At 42.4% G+C, this 21,973-nt stretch overlaps 1 protein-coding gene across 2 annotated transcripts; it reads right to left on the bottom strand.

Annotated features, from left to right (window-relative positions):
- Nucleotides 1-2: 2 nt before the first annotated feature.
- On the bottom strand, nt 3-21,083 carry LOC111960513 (transcription elongation factor SPT5). 2 transcript variants are annotated; one of them, XM_070438061.1, is made up of 30 exons: nt 20,948-21,083; nt 20,411-20,526; nt 20,021-20,177; nt 19,825-19,890; nt 16,555-16,566; nt 16,299-16,368; nt 16,119-16,184; nt 15,954-16,019; nt 15,776-15,806; nt 15,605-15,673; nt 14,885-15,136; nt 14,675-14,764; nt 14,514-14,584; nt 14,300-14,405; nt 14,072-14,165; nt 13,821-13,957; nt 12,130-12,285; nt 11,816-11,962; nt 11,387-11,533; nt 8,340-8,465; nt 8,115-8,208; nt 7,832-7,924; nt 7,162-7,264; nt 6,916-7,043; nt 6,701-6,806; nt 6,338-6,496; nt 6,019-6,187; nt 2,259-2,462; nt 569-664; nt 3-443 (listed from the first exon to the last, which is right to left on the bottom strand). In XM_070438061.1, the coding sequence occupies exons 2-30, from the start codon at nt 20,495-20,497 to the stop codon at nt 303-305; spliced, it is 3,243 nt and encodes a 1,080-aa protein (XP_070294162.1). In that variant the 5' UTR covers nt 20,498-20,526; nt 20,948-21,083; the 3' UTR covers nt 3-302. The 2 variants fall into 2 exon arrangements, with proteins under 2 accessions (XP_070294162.1, XP_023838294.1); XM_023982526.3 differs by having other exon boundaries at nt 7,832-7,942; nt 8,124-8,208.
- Between the last annotated feature and the right edge of the window lie 890 nt (nt 21,084-21,973).

The following is a 21,973-nucleotide window of genomic DNA, read 5'->3' as shown; positions in this document are numbered from 1 at the left end:
TATTGTTGCGTATATATAAAATGTTTATTTAAGACACCAAACAGTGCAACAGTTAAAATGTAATTGACATTGTACACATGTAACCAAAAGGTAGCTTCTATAACAAAAAAGTTAAGCATAGACAGAAATTACAACCATAGAACACTAAAAACCAAATGGGAGTTCACTAACAGCACAAGTTTGACTGGAAAAAAATTAAAACGGGCAATTTTAATCTTTGATAGTGAACATGGAGGCACATATTCTGCTTGTTTTGAGTGACGCTGCCTTGCAGTGAGGGCGTGAGGTTGAAGTGTGTTGGCTCAGAGCTCCAGCTTGCCCAGGAAGCGGAGGTTGAGAATCTTCAGCTGGTCATCCAGCTCCATCCTGACGATGCCGTCGTCCCCGTCAATACTCAGTAGGATCCCCGTGGCCTCGCGGTCCTCCCCTAGAATCACCTTCACCTGGAGAGAGGCACCACAGATGACACACCAAGAGCAGCCAGAGCCTTATGAACCCAAAGAACCATGCATCTGTCCACAGAGCTCTGAGTCCAGTGAAGAGGTGCTGTGGTGAGAAGCAGCCTTACCTTGTTGTTCTTAGTTGGGGTGACAGGCTCCAGGTGTTCACTGGAGATGCTCACCACCTTCTCTGTGTCCTGGAGGAAGACGGAGCACATGCCACCCTGAAGAAGGAGAAGACGCATTGGGTCAATGTTGGGAGTACTTGGTTCAGCACGTTCATGTTGTGTTTGACAGAACAAACTTGTCAACATAACACATAGGTAAGAATAGTAAAAGGGGGGAATAAGACAAGATCCCCTAAATGCAACAAAACTCCAACTTGGGGGGGGGGGGGGMGGGGGCTCTAATTTAACAATTCTATTGGTTTCTAGCATAATACAAATAATAAGCAATTTAGCAAAAACTTTTATCCAAAGCGACTTAATGCATACATACATTTTACGAATGGGTGGCCCCGGGAATCGAACCCACAACTTGTGGTGGTGCAAGCGCCATGCTCTACCAACTGAGCCATAAAATGCTATTTTGTCCTGCTACAGCGGTAAAAATATGAAAATATAAGCTTATTCCGAATGAAGCGAACTTCCCCACCTCTCCGTCATGGTTTAAACCAGTGACAGTTTCAGGTTGTTTCAGTCGCAGTAATCTCTTTACTCTGCCTCTCTCATGGTCTTGAGCTTTTGCTAGCAAACTCGGGAGACACAGATGGCTGTATTTCCGTCCCGTGTTTCAGCCCCTTTTCAGGTGTCGACTTTTCTTCTTACAAAAAAAAAGTCAATTTATCAGCATCAATTAATGCAAGTTACAAGAGTGTGTCATTACACTGATGTTTTGTAACATATTTTCTTTCTGTTCAATAAACGTTAGGTGCACTGTTTGGATACTGGAATTATTTTGGAATGGACGAACGTGTGCAGGTAGCCTACTTTTTGAAGTGATTTGTTTGACAGTCAGATGAAAACATGACAGGTTGTGTTCACGTCACATTAAAAAAAGGTAATATATTTTTACCGTTAAAATACATGTCATTACCATTAGGCCCATAAGGCATAAAAAAATCCCACCCCATTCTGTATGGTTTGTATTGGTTACATCAAATATTTTTTTATTTAACTAGGCAAGTCAGTTAAGAACAAATTCTTATTTTCAATGACGGCCTAGGAACAGCAGGTTAACTGCCTTGTTCAGGGGCAGAACGACAGATTTGTACCTTGTCAGCTCGGGGATTCGAACTTGCATCCTTTCGGTTACTAGTCCAACGATCTAACCACTAGGCTACCTGCCGCCCCATGAGGGATGATACAGCATATACCCCATATTTGGTATATCATTGGTCACGGACGTTACACATATGCAGTGCATTCAGAAAGTATTCAGACCGCTTGACTTTTTCCACATTGTTATGTTACAGCCTTATTCTAAAATTGATTCAATTGTTTTTGTTCCCCTCAATCTACCCAAGATACGACAAACGACAAATGTGTTGCTCCGTCTTGGCAGTGTCTCCTTTCTTCCATCAACAAGCCAAAATGGAGKCGTTACTGTCAGGAATCCAGAGTTCATTTCTACTCAAATGACTCATAGAAATGAACATTTCTATACAACTCTTTTTCCCTAAAAACCAAAGTAATGTTCCCTCCATTTCAATCCAGACAGGAAACTTGGGTAACAAAGTAGAATCTAATCCGTGACAGCCTTTCTTCCCCCCTGTAGCATCTAGGTACGTGGGGGAGTGGTGTGGTCTTTGCTACTCACCGTGACACTGCGGATGACGCCCGTCTGGTTAACCACCTGGCTATCCAGGAAGGTGTCCTTAACGCGCACCAGGATGTCGGTGGTGACCCAGTCGCAGGAGGTCTGGTCGATGTTGGAGCCGGGGGTGTGGGGGTTGTAGCCGCCAGGGGAGGGGGCGCCGGGGGTCATGGGGCTGTAGCCTACCGGGCTGGGGCTCGGACTGGCCTGGGGTGGGACAACAGGAGGAATCAAAAATCAGGGCGATGGAACTTAAAATTTGAAAGTGTCTCACCGATGCATCGTTCCGACAACAGCCAAAACACCACACAGAGAGAAGGTTCGTTGTTGAAGCATGTGTCTATACCAATGGGACAAAAAGGCAACGCTGCTCTCTGATCAGCACTCTCTTTTCAAATCTTACTTTAGACACCTTACCTTAACTTCTTATGGATAGAGGGCAGCATTTTCAGGTTTGGATGAAAAACATGCACAGAGTAAACTTCCTGCTACTCAGTCCCAGTTGCTAATATATGCATATTATTAGTATATTTGGATAGAAAACACTCTGAAGTTTCTAAAACTGTTTGAATGATGTCTGTGAGTATAACAGAACTCATATGGCAGGCAAAAACCCGAGAAAAAATCCAACCAGGAAGTGGGAAATCTGAGGTTGGTCGTTTTTCCAACTCATTCCCTATTGAAGATAGTGGGATATGGGTCATGTTGCACTTCCTAGGGCTTCCACTAGATGTCAACAGTCTTTAGAACCTTGTCTGATGCTTCTACTGTGAGGTGGGGCCGAATGAGAGGGGAATGAGTCAGAGGTCTGGCAGAATGCTTTGAGCTCGTGACACTCGTTCACGTGAGAGCGAGCTCTGTTCCATTTGCTTTTCTGAAGACAAAGGAATTCTCTGGTTGGAACATTACTGAAGATTTATGTTAAAAACATCCTAAAGATTGATTCTATACTTCGTTTGACATGTTTCTACGGACTGTAATATGACTTTGTCTGAACTTTTGCCTGGACCTGCCCGATTGTGTACTGAGTTATTTGGACATAATCGAACAAAAACAAACATTTATTGTGGAACTGGGATTCCTGGGAGTGCATTCTGATGAAGATCATCAAAGGTAAGTGAATGTTTATAATGTTATTTCTGACTTCTGTTAACTGCACAATATGGCGGATATCTTTTTGTCTTGATTGGGCTCTGAGCGCCATACTCCAATTATTGCATGGTTTGCTTTTTACGTAAAGCTTTTTTGAAATCTGACACAGCGGTTGCATTAAGGAGAAGTATATCTTTAAATCTGTGAATAACACTTGTATCTTTTATCAATGTTTATTATGAGTATTTCTGTGATTTGATGTGGCTCTGTGCAAATTCACAGGATGTTTTGGAGGCAAAGCCAAATGTTAACTGAGGTTTTTGGATATAAATATGAACTTGATCGAACAAAACATACATGTATTGTGTAACATGTTGTTCCGGGAGTGTCATCTGATGAAGAATATCAAAGGTTAGTGATGAATTTTATCAATATTTCTGCTTTTTTTGACTCCTCTCTTTGGTTGGAAAATCGATGTATGCTTTCTGTGACTAGTTGCTGACCAAACATAATGATATGTTCTGATTTCTGTTAATTGAATTTGGCGCCCTGCAATTTCATTGGCTGTTGGCGAGGAACCCCAGTCCTAGACAGGTTAAGGGAGTAATCAGGGTTAGTATTTGGTTACCTTCTTTCCTGTGGAGCCATAAACTGTAAAGAGGAGTGTCTTAAGTAGGATGTATATAAACTGTGATGTCTGACATGTTTAGCTGTCTGTTTTCAGCTGTACAGAACCCTTGGGAAGAATAAACTTGGTTAAAGCTTCTCTAGTGTCCGTGGGTTATTTACTCTGAAAAATAAGAACCTAACAGTGCCAAAGGGCAACAAAGCATCTGGACCACTACAATAGCTGAGGCAGTCAGTAAATAACGAGCATTTTTAAGAGCAACTTCAATAACAATGGTTATGAGAAGCAGCTCGGAGATTAACTTTGCGCCTACGGAGGTTCTGATGAATTTAGCAGATTAGCCTCCAAACGTGTTTCATTGTAAAACTTTTTTTCCCTCTGGCAAGACATGCCCATTGTATAAACCAACAGCACTAAGTCTTACTAGTATGAAAGAATGACAAGGCAACACTTGTCATCACACTGAAAGCTACAACAGCGTATTGCAGCACCCTTAAAGAGAAAGACATATGTCTGGGAAATAATATGAAGTGTGTGGCAGGGCTCGACATTAACGCTTGTCCAGAACATGTACTTTTTTATTTATTTTATAAATAAAATGGACAAGAATATACACTAAGTATACCCAACATTAGGAACACCTTCCTAATATTGAGTTGCGCACCCCCACCTTTAATCTGAGCAGATGCAGTCAGCATTTACAAACTATTTAACCACAAACTGAATTTTTAAAAACCTGTTGTGTCATTTTATGACGCATGTCTTGTTTCAAAGAAGCTTAGCCTAACCAAAACACGACCATAGAAATGTTGAGGGAATTATTTTAGAAACTATTCATGTGTCATTGAAACCAGCATCTCTTATGGTTCTATTGGTGGTTCCACAACTTTTTATAGTCCCGTACCCTTTCAAACATTCAACCTCCAGCAACGTACCCCCTCTAGCACCCATCTTAAATGTTGTTTTTTGCACTCATTGTAAGCCTGCCACACACACTATACAATACATTTATTAAACATAAGAATGAGTGAGTTTGTCCTGGCTCGAGGGAAGAAAAAAAGAGCTCTTATAGGACCAGAGTACAAATAATATAATAATCAATCATTTTGCTCTTTATTTAACCATCTTACATATAAAACCTTATTTGTTCATTGAAATTGTGATTAACTCACCACAGGTTAATGAGAAGGGTGTGCTTGAAAGGATGCACATAACTTTGCAATGTTGGGTTGTATTGGAGTCTGTCATATCATTTTCCACACACAGTCTGTGCCTGTATTTAGTTTTCATGCTAGTGAGGGCCGAGAATCCACTCTTACATAGGTACGTGGTTACAAAGGGTAGTGCTACTACTGCTGGTAGTAGTAGTACTACCAGTAGAGCTGGTATGTGTCGCTTACTGTTTTTGACCATTTATCAATTTTCCAGCAAACGGAATGAGCAGCAGCTACGTTTGGCTACATATGGACCATTAGTGGAATTCCCGCAAGAGAGTAACGGTAATGTGATTGGATGTTAATTATTTGACATGGTGTTGTTATTTCGCTGAACACTAGATGGTTTAATTTTATTTTTGGCAGTGAAATGAGGCTACGCAAGCGAGAAAAAAACCTCACGCAAATGTATATTCCCGTTGGAAAATATAAATGGACTGTTTGAAAATAATATATATATTAGTATTATTTAAATGTGAATCACATTTGTATTTGGCGTACCCATGACGGCATTGCGTACCCCAGTTTGGGAATACCCGTTTCCAATTTAACTTATTTTATTGTCTAGCAGCCAAAGGCACAATCCTGGTGATATTAGTAACCCATGCTAGTTGATGCATCTTTAGATCTCCCCTCTTCATTTCTAACAGATATTTTCCTCTGTCACATGAAAGTTCTTCGGAGTGCGGTGTGCTTTTGAGAGCGGTGTTTTCACACTAATTGATTTTTTTTGGGACAAGTGACTTGAGCTATCAGACAAGCAAAATTTTAAATCAACATTAGTCCTACTAAGTGGCAAAAAATGTATGTCAAGCATGGCGGGTTTTACCTGGTATGCCATGGGTGAGGGGGTGGGGTGGTAGCTGGCTGGTGAGTGTGTGTTCTGGTAGCCCACTGGGCTGGGGGCCACCTGATGGTAGCTCTGGGGACTGGGGCTGGGCTGGTACGAGCCCTGTGGGGAGGGGGCAGTGTACGGCGAGTACTGTTCAGTGTTGTACCTGAGGAACACACAGTCAGTGGACTTGGCTAGGACGGAGGGAATCAAACCCACCTTGAGCAGTTGGTCGTCACTGTAAAAGGGGCCTAGAGACATTGAAAAAGACAGCAAACAGACAATGGAAAACCGTGTGTGTGTGTGAGAGACTCACATGGCTGGGGTGCCTGGGGTCTGGGGGTTGTACTGGGGATTGACCTGGGGTGAGGGCACCTCTGGGTAGCCAGGGGTCTGGGGGTTAGGCGTGCCCCCGTAGCCSTGAGGGGACGGCGAGGGCTCGTCATCATAACCAAACTCAAAGTCATCMTCCGCCCTGAAACAAGAGGAACAGGTTAAAGGCCGTTTCCAAAAAGTTATCCTATTAGGGAAACCTATTTTCAGGATCTGTAGAAAGTACAGAAAAATAGCTGTATTAACTTTGACAACTCTTGACCAGGCAAAGACGAACAAACCCTTATCAACCATAGAATGCTGAGGCACTTTCCCACATTTCGTTTTTCCCCCACATGTAGCCTACCTGGACGGTGTGTTGGGGTTGTTGGGGTCCCATGCTCCGCTCTGCCCCGGCGTCCTGCTCCCATCATGTAGCGGAGTCTGCGAGCCGTAGTGAGGTGTACGGCTCCCTGTGGGGAACAAGGATCACCACAATAAGAATAGTTATATTGCAGGTCATAGATATATATTCTGATTGAGGGCCATAGAGGTATTTCCTTGGTGGGGTGTCTCGCTCACCATCATGTAAGGGGGTCTGAGAGCCATACATGGGGGTACGGGAGCCTGTCCCGTACATGGGGGTCTGGGAACCGTACATGGGAGTGCGTCCGTGGGTGGAAGTCATTCCTCCATGCCTCTTGGCTCCCCTGAATGTAACAAAAACAAGTCAACAGTAATTAACACTCTAAAAAGGTGAACTATTGCATTAATATCACTGTGTTCACAATATATCATTGTAATAGATCCCTGATGATGTGAACGAACATTGTGGTGAGACGCTGTCGGTCCACAGAGATGATCTGGCCTGTCGAGTGCAGCTCTATTCTGGCTGTCGACTCGGTGGCATCCTTCACCACTCCAATGTACCCTGGGAAATAATGGCAAGAACAAAAGATTCCCTATTGAGAATGATCCAAGTGTTGAAAGTACAACACCCATGGTGCAACAGCATCTTCTGCTAAATGTGTTTATTGTCCATTCTATGGCAGAGGACAACCCTATCTGGTTCACATGTGACCTGGTTTGGTCCTTTTTCTGCGTTCATAGCAAGTGGGGAAACTCAGAAAATCCTACTTGTGTGCATTCGCATGCCTTGAACTCATTGAGAACGCAGATTGGCTAATGGCAAACAAGCTGGGTTAACAATAAACTAAAAATACAGCTATTAAAGTTGCAAAAAAATTATAGTGTTCAAAAACAGATGTTTCTTTGTAAATAATGTTTTGCTGTTGCATTTAAGTGTCAAAAATGGTGTTATTGAGATCATTTCAATAGTATACGACATCAGATTTTAGCATGTGAGAGAAGTAAGAGCTTGGAGATGATAGATGAGTTTCCCACTAGTAATTACCAGCTGGAGGAGCATTCAAGTAGATTTCTCCCAGTCGTATGCTGATATTTACACATTTCTGAGATGTTATGAACGCAGCATTACCCTTGTATGGTCCCTGGGAGATGCGGACGGTCTGTCCAATCAGGTCGTTGTCCCTCCTGCCCCGGCCACGCCCCATTTGTCCACCTCCTCCACCTCCCCTCTGCTGCTGGCCTGAAGGAGAGGATAGGAGTTGTGTAATGCCTGTGGTCTGATAATTGTTATTTAGTGTTGCATCCTGCACTAAGCAACTGTTCGCTAATGTCTAAAAATCAACAAAAGGCAGTGTAATACACAGTTTATATTGAGAGTGGGATTATGACCACATGCTCTCTGTGAGCTGTACTCCACTCACCACCACCACCTGGATGCATGGGGCTGCTGATACTTGGACTCCTAGGAGCGAAGCCTCCCACGGTGAAGTTGGTGACGTCTCGAGGCTATAGCCAAAGAATGGAAGAATAAAAATGTCAACAACAGCTCTGATGGTTCCCACTGGAGAAGGTTAAGAGGTGATGGCATAGATGGAAGACTTGAAAGTGATGTGATGAGAGCTAAATGGGAGACTGACCTTGGAGCCCCCGGCTAGCACCACGTGGCGTGTCTTGCAGACGAACATGCCCCCGTTCTCCACCAGCTTTTTACAGTGCAGGAAGGCAAAGCCGCGGAAAATGTGGTGGATCTCTCCCTCACGCCCCTGGCAAACAAACCACACATATGCTAACAACCTATACATTCTTATCGCACCTTTGGCAAACAGAAAAACAGCTAGAGATAAGCAATATGGCCTAAAACTCAACACAGTCCCATTTTGTGCATGAAAATAAAGTAACAGTCCAAAGTTTGGACACACTTACACATTCAAGGGTTTTTCTTTATTTTTTACATTGTAGAATAATAGTGAAGACATCAAAACTATGAACACATACGGAATCATGTAGTAACCAAAAGTGTTAAATTAAAATATATTTTAGCGATGCACCGGRGTTAAACTAGACATCGGGCCGATACCGATGTTGGCARTTTTAGCTAATGTCAGCCGATTCCGATATGTTCACCGATATATCATGTATCCCTAATACACTGCTCAAAAAAATAAAGGGAACACTAAAATAACACATCCTAGATCTGAATGAATGAACTATTCTTATTAAATACTTTTTTCTTTACATAGTTGAATGTGCTGACAACAAAAATCACACAAAAATTATCAATGGAAATCAAATTTATCAACCCATGGAGGTCTGGATTTGGAGTCACACTCAAAATTAAAGTGGAAAACCACACTACAGGCTGATCCAACTTTGATGTAATGTCCTTAAAACAAGTCAAAATGAGGCTCAGTAGTGTGTGTGGCCTCCACGTGCCTGTATGACCTCCCTACAACGCCTGGGCATGCTCCTGATGAGGTGGCGGATGGTCTCCTGAGGGATCTCCTCCCAGACCTGGACTAAAGCATCCGCCAACTCCTGGACAGTCTGTGGTGCAACGTGGCGTTGGTGGATGGAGCGAGACATGATGTCCCAGATGTGCTCAATTGGATTCAGGTCTGGGGAACGGGCGGGCCAGTCCATAGCATCAATGCCTTCCTCTTGCAGGAACTGCTGACACACTCCAGCCACATGAGGTCTAGCATTGTCTTGCATTAGGAGGAACCCAGGGCCAACCGCACCAGCATATGGTCTCACAAGMGGTCTGAGGATCTCATCTCGGTACCTAATGGCAGTCAGGCTACCTCGGGCTGTGCGGCCCCCCAAAGAAATGCCACCCCACACCATGACTGACCCACCGCCAAACCGGTCATGCTGGAGGATGTTGCAGGCAGCAGAACGTTCTCCATGGCGTCTCCAGACTGTCACATGTTCTCAGTGTGAACCTGCTTTCATCTGTGTGAGGGGCACAGGGCGCCAGTGGCGAATTTGCCAATCTTGGTGTTCTCTGGCAAATGCCAAACGTCCTGCACGGTGTTGGGCTGTAAGCACAACCCCCACCTGTGGACATCGGGCCCTCATACCACCCTCATGGAGTCTGTTTCTGACCGTTTGAGCAGACACATGCACATTTGTGGCCTGCTGGAGGTCATTTTGCAGGGCTCTGGCAGTGCTCCTCCTGCTCCTTCTTGCACAAAGGCGGAGGTAGCGGTCCTGCTGCTGGGTTGTTGCCCTCCTCCACGTCTCCTGATGTACTGGCCTGTCTCCTGGTAGCGCCTCCATGCTCTGGACACTACGCTGACAGACACAGCAAACCTTCTTGCCACAGCTCGCATTGATGTTCCATCCTGGATGAGCTGCACTACCTGAGCCACTTGTGTGGGTTGTAGACTCTGTCTCATGCTACCACTAGAGTGAAAGCACCGCCAGCATTCAAAAGTGACCAAAACATCAGCCAGGAAGCATAGGAACTGAGAAGTGGTCTGTGGTCACCACCTGCAGAACCACTCCTTTATTGGGGGTGTCTTGCTAATTGCCTATAATTTCCACCTGTTGTCTATTCCATTTGCACAACAGCATGTGAAATTTATTGTCAATCAGTGTTGCTTCCTAAGTAGACAGTTTGATTTCACAGAAGTGTGATTGACTTGGAGTTACATTGTGTTGTTTAAGTGTTCCCTTTATTTTTTTGAGCAGTGTATATTTGAGATTCTTCAAAGTAGCCACCCTTTGCCTTGATGACAGCTTTGCACACTCTTGGCATTCTCGCACCCCCCACCAAAAAAACCTAGAATGAGTAGGTGTGCCCAAACTTTTGACTGGTACTGTACGTCAAAGCTCTTCAAGCCGACTTACCAATTTTGTCAATGAGGACTCGAGTCCAGACACTGGCTTTGAAAGTAGTCACCAAACCTAGATGGAGGCCTATAGTAGAGCCCTAGACAATTGTTTTGTTTGTTGCCTAATTCCATTTACTTTTCCTTCAACGTTTAGTTTTTCCTGGTTTCAGATGCCATTTTTGTCTCAAAATCCCTTTAAAAACAACATTGTAATGTTCTAAGTCCACAACAAGGCTTAAATGAAATCAGGAGACCACGTTTGAGGTCTGGGAAAAATCTAAGGAATTTTCATTTTTGGGTGTAGATCCCCTTAAAATTTAAGTGTATACCAGCAAGAGACTTGTTCGGTTAGCAGTGTTTCAATAGCGCAAATGTGATTGCAGAGTTTGCTAAACAAATCGCCACTGGATTGATGCAAATCATGATAATCATGATTATTCTGCTAGGTAGGCTACTTTGTAGTTAACATTTAAATTGAGAAGGTTTTTTGGAAAGCCTTTCCATCTACCAGAAGATAGCGATGATGCCTAACGGCTACACGAAGTGGTAGACAAATGCGCACACAGCCCGAGGCAATTCCACGTTGTCTCTTCAGAAAGTTGAAGGAAACTAAGAATCACTTATGCATTTTGTTCTTGATTATGATCATCTTAGGCAAATGAATAAATGATCTAATAAGTTCAACACATTTAGTTGATTTCCGATTAAATGTAATACATTTTTGAATATTGTTTAATTCCGTGATTCCTGTCCACATAGCAGATTTTATAGGGTCCTACTAAAGCTGGAGTTGAGAAATACATTTATGAGTTTAGACCTATAGAAAGCAGAACTGTGGTGAATCTTACRGAGTGTTGCCCGTCGATGACCTTGACGATGTCTTTGACGTGAATGTTGTTCTGCTCAGAGTCCAGCGCCACAGCAAAGCGGTTGTCTTTCCGCCGATTCACTGCCTGGTGACGCACCGTCAGCACCTTGCCGTGCATGTTGAGGACCTGGGGAGAAGAMGAATACACGTGAGCACTATAGGAATGCTCAGGGATTTACTGCCACAATTTAATAGACATTACACTATGCGCCAATTTTAAAATTTAGCAAAATCACTCAAGTTCCCATTTCAAGAACAGATGGCAGACAAAACATCTCTCCAGCAGGAACACAACCACGACTCCAAGCCCACACCCAATATCTTATAAAATAACATTTATTTTGTCCTGATCTGAACCTGATCATTTAAGTGGAAATGTATTTTGCAGAAGAGTAATATGAGTACCAACCTGGAATGTCTCTCTCTCCAGCCTGACAATAACTCCCACGGTCTGGGGGTCCAGTTGGACCAGCTCCCCCCATTCGTGCTGGCCCCCGGCATCTACCCCTGACGCCGTCTCAGAGCACAGCTGCAAGTCCCGGGGCAGGACCTTCAACTGCAGAGCACACACACACACACACACACACACACACACACACACACACACACACACCCCGTAACATCGATAATGGTTCACTGAAGTTAGGTAGGAATTATGCAAAATATCATTTAAAAAAAGAAAAAATTATTGATGTCCCAGTTGAATAATGTGACGTTGCTTACCTCGTGCATGGTGAGGTCAGAGAAGAGGATGACAAAGTTATCCTCCACGCGTACGATGAGGCCTGTGTCGCCCTCGTAGCGGCCTGCTATCACCTTGACGTGGTCACCCATACGGAAGTACTTCCTCAATTCATGGGCCGGGAACTCCAGTGGATCCTGCACACAGACCAGACATCAATAGCAAACCATTATTTTGTATCAGTGCCAATGAGAAAGAACAAACACAGTGGGAATGTCTGGCCGCCTCATGTGAACGTTTTGATCCCGTAATTCTATCCGTCCCACATTTTTGGGAAGCTCAATTTCTTCATCATGCTGTAATGGGAGTTAGTTCTATAAATTCCAGTTTTTGTGGCTTGACTAATAACTAACCACATTATTCCTACGCAAACAAGAATCTGGTTTGTGATCGCTTGACCCCGGGTCATTCAGTGTCTATGGGTTGTATTCTACCACTCCCATATTTTTTGGGAAGTATTGAAAGGGACAATCCCACATTTTTGGGAAGCATGATTAAGTAGTCTATTCATGACTACACACAGCCCGATGCTTTCTTCATGCTGTGATGAATCGTGTTCCATTTGCAGGCTATTTGACTTGGCTGAGCCAGAATCTGGCTTGACAGCCAATTAAATTCAGCCTGCGGTGGATTTAGTAAAAGATAAAGAGCTTGTCTATAGTCAACTGAATGCACCGCTTAGCACATAGAACTGCAGTTACACAAGTAACATCCGATGTCCGCTATTAGCAGATTTTGGCTCTAGCTTTTGAAAGGTTGGAGGAACTCGGGAAGACATGCGTTTGGTTTTCCTCTACGACACAAGCCGCGCAGGACACTTTAGAAGGGACTGTGACAAAACTGCAATTGAAAGCAATGCAGATTACCTTTTTATACACACAGTTATTACCTGATGAGCTTCCATAATGTTTTGCTGAAATTTGCTAAATCTTTGATGCTTTTCAGTCACTTTGAGATGCAAATAAAAACGTACACCTTTCCAATATTAAAGTCATTTCACATATGTTCTTATTATCTGTATAAACAGAAACGTGGCTGCAGTTTGTAATCAGTGCTAGAACGGCTATAAAGGCCATAAAATGGAAAATAAAAAAATGATCCACATTGGTACATCTCTATAAATGATAATTTTGGATTGAAAACCAAATCCAGGCTACACTTGAACGTCTAAAACCAGATCGAACGCCTAAAACCAGATCGAAAGTATGCAGAAATAACAGAAACAATGGAAATAACTGCCCTTTTTCTGGCCCGCAAATTGATGCACCGATTTTGATAAATATCATTCCAAAAACACACACAAAATAAAATCATCCCTATGTTGATTGCCCACCCCTGGTTTACTGGTAGTTCTCATTGAAATTCCAATTTGTTTGGCTAGACAAATAAATAACAACACGTCATTCCAATGCAAACAAGAATCTGGTTCGTAACGGCTTGACCCAGGGTCAATGTCTTTGGCTTGTTTTTAACAACAAGTAGACGGAATATCTTACTTTAGGGCCTGAGAATATCTGAACAAAATTCTACCGAAAACCAGCAGAACATTATGTACCGTTTTGACAATTCTAACCTGTGTGAACCTGTTTCCACACAATTTGACTTTAGGCCCAACTCTAGTAGGACAAATCTGAAATGTCCTCCCAAATGTCTGCTTCGCGCTTGTAATTACCTTCAGGTCCTCATGCTTGGGCATGATGGTGATCTTGTTGCCATCCACACTCAGGATCTTGCCCTGCAAGTTGATCAGCTCCCCTTCACACACCTCCACATTGTCCCCGGCCTGGAGGTTGTGCTCACGCTCCTTACCTGTGGTCACACAACAAGACATGCCTCTTACAAAAGCAGATACACGTAAATGAAAACCAGAAAGTAAATACCAAATCTCATATATCCTGAGTATGCTTTAGAAGTGGCTGTTACCTGCGGTTTCAGTCACCACCTCCAGATCAATGCCTTCTGGCTGGTCCTCAAACTTCTCCAGCTCTGACAGAGTGGGTTTCACGCCTTCAGTGATCTATAGATCACAATAAAGAGACTGAGCCATGGGTACAGATAACTAAGAACACTTTTCAGCCCCGTTTTTCACGATAGGGCTTTCAACAAATGGTTAATAAAAACAGTGGTATTGAGGCAACGTGGTCGTCTTACCACAGCCGACATGGCAAAGCTCTTGAAGAGGAACCCTTTACGGCTGTAGCGGTTAGCTTCAAATATCATGAAGTCTCCATCGTGGCTGACATCCCCACCAAGTGACCTGGAAGAAAACACCATCAGGTAGTAATTGAGGCTGCGATCTTATCTATTTAGGACAGTGTAATCAAATCCCCAATAATGATAGTCTTCAGGACATGTTTCATTGTACCTGATCTTTTCTGCATCGAAGAGTCTCTGGGCTGGTCTCTTGAACTTCTTCCGCTTTGCAAACCAGTCTTTCTGGGAGACAGACAACAGGAAGAGTGTCAGGGGATATCAAAGTTGAGGGTGGTGAGTAGCCCATGACAACAGAGTGCTGCCGTTGCTTACCATGCTCATGCGGGCCTTAATTCTGTCCAAATCTATCCTGGGAATCATCTTCAGTGATATCGTGTTCTGACTGGGCTCCACATAGTCCACCTAAAGGAGGAGAATACATGTACGTTCCAAGAATATGGTAAGGATATTTACCTTTGTCTTCAAAATACATTTTAATCAGTCTTCACAAGTGTTGATTTCCACAATGTGTTTCAAGCATACCTGGGCAATGTCATCTTTGTAGAGGCCTCTCTTGAGTCGGACCCAGGACTTGGGCTTGAGGTTGGTCACCTCTTTGACCACCTTGAGGACGTCTGTCATCTCCTTGATGGGAACCATCTGCTGGTTCCAGAAGCCCATCCTCAGGTTGCCTATTCCGTCAATTGCAGCCTTGACGTGAGTCTGCTTGTACGACTCCACATAGATGTAACCTTTGACATGTTCGGGAGCCACTACCGACTTGATTTGGAGGGGCTGTGTAGAAATGGTGTATAGGAAAATGTTTCACAGGTTGTCAAAGCACCTTAATTTTTTTTTTTTACATATATAATCGCCAAGAGATATACAGGCTAGCAAGAGATCCATCATATAAAACACTAAATGCAAACATTAGCATCTTATTACATAGAACATTTCAAATCAAATCTTATTAGGTCACATGCACCGAATACAACAGGTGTAGACCTTACATACTTACGAGCCCCTAACCAACAGTGGAGTTTCAAAAAATACGGATAAGAATAAGAGATAAAAGTAACAAGTAATTAAAAATAACAATATATATACACAGGGGGGTGCCTGTACAGAGTTAATGTGCGGGGGCACCGGTTAGTTGAGGTAGCATGTACATGTAGGTCTGGGTAGCAATTTGACTAGACGTTCAGGAGTCTTATGGCTTGGGGGTAGAAGCTGTGAATGCAGAAAATGAGGGCGGGGACCTACCGTGTCTGTGAATTGATAGGCAATGAATTTCCTCATTAATGCAATGGCAGTTGCTCTCTCTTCTCCAATCTGTAATGACAAAATGCATGACATAGGCAAAATTACTTTTTTGAACTGTTTTTATTGTGTGCTGAACTTTAGGATGTCTACACAAAAATATAAGCTCCATACCTTACACTTGACCGTCCATAGATTAGGATCCCTTTCAAAAAGAAAATACAATACCAAGAACATTGAGAATATGTTCTATATATATATATATATATATATATATATATTATTGGATTGTTGTAGTGCACTAAAAATGCACTAAAAATCCATTCCCCATCTTGGTGAAGGTGATACATACTTGACGCCAGGGAGTAGCTGCTGCTGGGTGATGTCATCAGACAGTTCCTCAGAACCCCCAGGAAAACTAGAGGGAAATCAAAAACCAAAATTTCAGTCAAAGGGATAACCGGTAAAATCAATGTTGAAACTAAAATTAACAGATTACTACTGTGAAAATACTCACTCATTTCCTGATTGCTTGGCATATTTCCTCATGTAATATTCACCCAAGGCCTCTTCTCTGGAATCTCTGAAATATCCAAACATTCAAAAGTCAGACTTCAAGAACACAGCTTTGCATAGTAACAACTGGAATATTAATGGAAAGAAGCCTAGCCACTCTTAGCCCATAAGAACACATTACCTCCAGAGGTTCTGCAGCCTGCGGGAGCCAGAGTTGTCCTCATCCAGGACCACATGGTCAATGTTGGACACTGAAGAGTAAAGCAGACTCAGTAAGCACAGTACAGTCACACAAAAAACTATTTAATGTATAAGATTGAATGTAAAAGTTATCAGTTCAAACAAGTGGTCCTTTAAAGAACCTATCTGTGTACACCTATGTCTAGCCCCAAGTGGTAGGTAGGTCTTTTTCATATTGGAAGAAGTAAAACACTTACCCTCAGCTTCCTCTGCTCCGGGCCAGGCAGGTTAAGGTAGAGGGAGGAAGACACATTAAGAGCCAAATGAGATTGTCATACACACACAGCAAAGAGTGGCAGGGGCACAGACAGGAACAAATGAAAGGGAAAAAAGTAACATTAATGATGGTAAAAAACCCAATGGCTCATGAGACCATGGATGATTGTAATGTGGGTAATTGTAATGTGGATGCTTATGAGTCTTTGTGATATGGCTGATTGATGTGCCAAAAAAAGCTTAAACAATATCAGTTAGCTAAATCACACATATTAGCCTTCTTCTAGCGGGTAGCATTTCAGGCAAATGGTCACACTTGGTTCACGTAAGTGCCTAGAATCCCATGGTCTGATTATTTACTACAGATAAGGTTGTATATTTCGGGGAATACTCAGAGGTGGAAACTTTCCGTGGGAATTAACAGGAATATATGAAAATGAATATTAATTCAATTTAAATGTAGATGTTTTTTGCATTGGATATATTTACCATATGGAGACAGAAACAAACATTTTACCTTATCATAAGTAGACAAATTGCAAATAATGAAATCCTTCCAATAGAAATAAAAACTATTTAGTTATGAATTGAACTTTAATTAAATGAGTTGACTCATCACATGAGATGATTTTACTGAAGAACAAAAGAGAATATTGAATGAATCATCGGATCTCTGTAAAATTATAGTTTCTAGACTAAAGCTTTGGTTTTCTTCCTCTCAGGCTTCCATGTCTTCTCCCCGGACCTCATCAAAGTCCACCTCTTGAAGATCAGACTCTTGAGGCCTCATCTTCACTGTCACTTTCCAACCGTGTTGAGGATGGCTCGTTGTCAGGCTCAAAAAGCCTCAAATTTGCCCAGGTGGGCACCAATTTTTCAACCCTTGCATTGGTCAACATGTTGTGTGTTCCCAAACAAGAACCAGTTGCGCTGAGGCGGCTGATGTTGGTGGGATTTGGAGGATGATGGAGGCAACAGGGGAAAGAGCCTCAGATACACAAAGTCCCTTCCACCAGGTGGCTGATGAGATATGTTGGCACAACGGCCATATTGCATCTCCATCCCAAAGCCCTTGCTTGGACGTGTACTTCGCCAGACTGCCAAGAACCTTGCCCTCATCTAGGCCAAGGTGGCGAGACATGGTAGTGATGAGACCATAGGCCTTGTTGATCTCTGCGTCAGACAGGATGCTCTTGCCAGCATACTTGGGGTCCAACATATACGCTACAGCATGCATGGGCTTCAGGCAGAAGTCTTCATGCTTTTTGATGCATTTCAGAACTGCAGTTTCCTCTGCTTGGAGCAACAGTGAAGTGGGCAGGGCAGTACGAATTTCTTCTCTTACATCTGCAAGCGGAGTCTTAACATCAGACAGGATGGCATTGTCTCCCTCAATCTGTGCAATGGCTACTGCTATAGGTGTCAGGAGTTTCAGGCTGCTTACCACTCTCTCCCAAAAAAAAAAAAGGATCCAGGAGGATCCTCTTGATGGGGCAGTCCATATCGGCAGACTATGATATGGCCATTTCTTGGGAGACTTTTTCCCCTCCAGAAGACTGTCAAACATGACAACACCACCCCAACGGGTGTTGCTGGGCAGCTTCAATGTGATGCTCTTATTCTTCTCACTTTGCTTGGTGAGGTAGATTGCTGCTATAACTTGTTGACCCTTCACATACCCAACAATTTCCTTGGCTCTCTTGTAGAGTGTATCCATTGTTTTCAGTGCCATGATGTCCTTGAGGAGCAGATTCAATGCATGTCTGTCACCAGTGCAAATACCTTCTGTGGTCCAAGGTCATTGATGACTGCCTTCAGCTCATCTGCAATGTAGAGACCGGTGTGTCTGTTGTCCATTGTGTCTGTGCTCTTGTAAAATACTGGTTGAGGGGTGGAGATGTAGTTAATTATTACTTGCCCATGAACATTCGACCACCAACCAGAGATGATTGCAATACAGTCTGCGTTCTCTATGATTTGCTTGACCTTCACTTGACCTCTGTAGAACTCTGTATCCAGCAAAAGAGTAGATAAAGCATGTCTAGTTGAAGGGGTGTATGCTGGGTGAAGAACATTCAGAAATGTCTTGCAATACACATTGCCTGTGAGCAGAGATGAACCAGTTGCATACACAGCTCGAGCAAGACATTCATCAGCATTTCTCTACCTACGTTCCTCCATTGAGTCAAAAAAACATTTGATTCCAGGAGGACCATGAGCTGTTGCTATCGATATGGTGTCTGATTCATCATTTTCACCTTGAATAGAAGTAGAGGGACTTTTGTCAGAGGTTGCTTGTTGTGAGCACTGAGGGAACTTTAGGCATTTGGCCAGATGATTCTGCATCTTTGTTGCATTCTTCACATTTGATTTGGCACAGTATTTGCAAATGTACACAGCTTTTACTTCTACATTGGCTGCAGTGAAATGTCATCACACATCAGATAGTGCCCGTGGCATTTTCCTGTAAAGATTAGAAAACAAATGAGTAAAAAGATTGGGCCCTGTTGTTGGGCCCTGTTGGATCGGAGTGTGAGGGCTAGGGCCATTTAAGCAAAAATCCCAGGCTTAACTTCCCATGGAAAATTTCCGACCCTTTGCATCCCTACTGCTAAGTCATAACTCTGCCGGTGTCAGGTTAACATACCATTCAACAACATTTCTACAATATTTTCCTGACTAGTAAATAGGTCACAGCTGTCAAATACAATATACTAATATATTACCTCATACAGGTAGCCTCAGTTATTATAGGAGATCCCAATAATGTATTTGCCATCAGTGCTCCTTTAGATAGAAGTGGAGCAGTATGAAAATGTGGGTGGAGTTATAACAGAATGTGACTTATTGAATGAGAGATAACCAATCCATTTAATTAGATGCAAGGAAAACAGACAGCAGAAAATCTGGAATTGATTTACCGTTAACTGAAGGAGGCATGCACAAGAAAAGGAATTATTAGCACAGGAAGAACACAGTCAACACTCACATATACTCATTTTGGCTTAGATTTGTTGATTGTATTTGTAATGCTTCCCATCCCTTCCTGAAACCAAACAATACTACAGACAAATCCATCATGCCTAAGCATCTGCACACCACCCATAGGAAAGTCATTTTCTAATAATTAAAAATTCAACAAAGTTCATGAACTCAGTCCTCATCAACAGACAACTGCCCCAACATTGTTCATATAGAACTCCCTCTCAGGTATTAGATATCCTCAAACATGGCCCCATGTGTGACCTTACCTTTCTCCAAAATATCCTCAGCGCCTTCCTCCCACGGGTCTTCYTCTTCATACTCATCATCCACATCTAAACAAAACCAGAGGGATAAGTAAAGTTTCTTTCAGATACATTAAAACTAAAACGTTTTGGTGAGCAAGAACATGTTGACAACTATTCTACACTGCAATGGTATTATTAGAGTCTAGATTTGTCTTACCAGCTTCATCTAAGATGAAACCTCCATGCCTTGGTTTCTTTCTGGGACGGTCATCATCATCCTCTTCCTCCTCTTCATCATACTCCTCATCTGCCAAGTCTTCCCCTTCCTCTTCTGCTGCCTTATCACTGCCAGATAAACTTGCCTGCCCATCTTCCTATATAGGGGAAAACATTCAAACCACTCACAAGTTATGTCAATGCAGTAAAACGTGCAATGTCAATTTGGAGCCAGTCTAGGTTTGTTAGCATCAATTCTGATACAGTAGCAAATTGAGGGCCATGCATGCACAGGTGCATCTGTTCCACCACCTACCCATTCACACAGTGCAAGGTTTTATGTTGTTAGTTAGCATGCAGACATTAGCCAGAGCCTTGTTAGGTAGCTTACCTCTGCCTCATTTTTATCCACCTCCTCGGCTTCGCTGCTTTGTTCACTCTGGTTGTCAGAGAAGTCGCTGTCCTCACTGTCCGACATTCTTGGAGCCGAGGTCTCCTCCAAAGAGACTGAGTTGAAAAGCACAATGATTTTAGTTTTCTAACTAACGTTAACTGTTAACTTAGTTCAGACATTCCTTGCTTGGGTGAGACTGAAAACTAAATGCTATCTAACACTGACTGTATTACTAGRTACAGTAGCTACCCAAAAAGCTGGAGAGAATATGTTTCAGCATAATACGCTGAGCTACGTTATTCTCTAACAATGTACATTAGTTAGTTGGCTTATTACGATAATGTAACCACCGAAACCATGCCGAGAATGTACAATGTTGATAGCTAAAAGCGAAGGCAATGCCTAGTATAGTAAGTTAGTAGCCTCAGGATCACGCGAGCCAGCTAGGAAGCTAACGTTAAGCTAGCAAACAACCCGAATTTACAATAATATTTTGATAAATACATTCCAAGCATAGCTAACGGTATATCTTACCTTTCTAAAACACGTGTCTTGGTTTAGACTTAACTAAAAGTTTAAAAAAATATATGCTAAATATTTGTTTTGTCACTTCCACTTCCTTCGATACACAGAATAACGAAAGCAAAGAACCACATTCTCGCGATGGTTTGAAATAATTGTTAAAGTGGTGCAGTCTCATTAAATATGTTTATATCTGTGGTCTCATWTCCCAAACCATGTCCATAACAGCACACATGATTTCTGGCTGTAATAATAATGGCGAAGATGGCGGCCCCCATATACTTACCATAAACGCCTCATTTGCTAAATTCGCCATTTGTACAGTGCTCTCCTGAACTTTTTTTGTATTGTCATTATAATTCACCTGATCCCAATTCTAGCTCCAATATTGCATCAATTTGAAAAAAACTAAAAAGTAGATTGTGRTGATTTATAGGTACATTGAACCATAGTTTAAGTATGTGTATTGATAGTGCTCAAAGGAATAAATCATATCGGAATTCCTCCATRTTTATGCACCATAGCGACTTGAGATACTAGTATTTGACTCTATGCTTACCAACTGTTTAAAAAAACGTTTTTGTGGTATCATGTTGTTGTTTTCTTTTTTCCACATAGCCTAGTGATACTATATAAAAAGAGGTACACCAAACATTAGGTAGTCTAGGCCTACTACTAGTGATGGGGGAAAAATCGATATTACAATGTTTTATTTATTTTAAATTCTTGCTAGGTAGCTTTAGCTAGCACCAGTCGGCTGTACCTGCACCCAAACTCTGGTATTTTTTGTCCTATAGCTTGTTCTCCATCTTCTTTTTAAATAGTGAACCAACATGATTTCAGCACTTTTATTTCCATGACTAGCTAGTTTCCTTCCAATTGTTGACAGATTTTCATGCAAGTATTCAAAAATCTGCATAAAGAAAATATACGCATTTTCCCCACCAGTGGTGTTTCCACCAAGACTTGTTGCAGAGAAAAATCTGTAGATAAATCATTGAGTGATGATATTGTGCACACAAAATGTACTTTTTCGCT

The sequence above is a fragment of the Salvelinus sp. IW2-2015 genome, linkage group LG4p (assembly GCF_002910315.2).
Source record: "Salvelinus sp. IW2-2015 linkage group LG4p, ASM291031v2, whole genome shotgun sequence".
Taxonomy (NCBI): domain Eukaryota; kingdom Metazoa; phylum Chordata; class Actinopteri; order Salmoniformes; family Salmonidae; genus Salvelinus; species Salvelinus sp. IW2-2015.
Note: the sequence above shows the minus strand (reverse complement) of the source record. Positions and strands in the feature narration are given on the sequence as shown.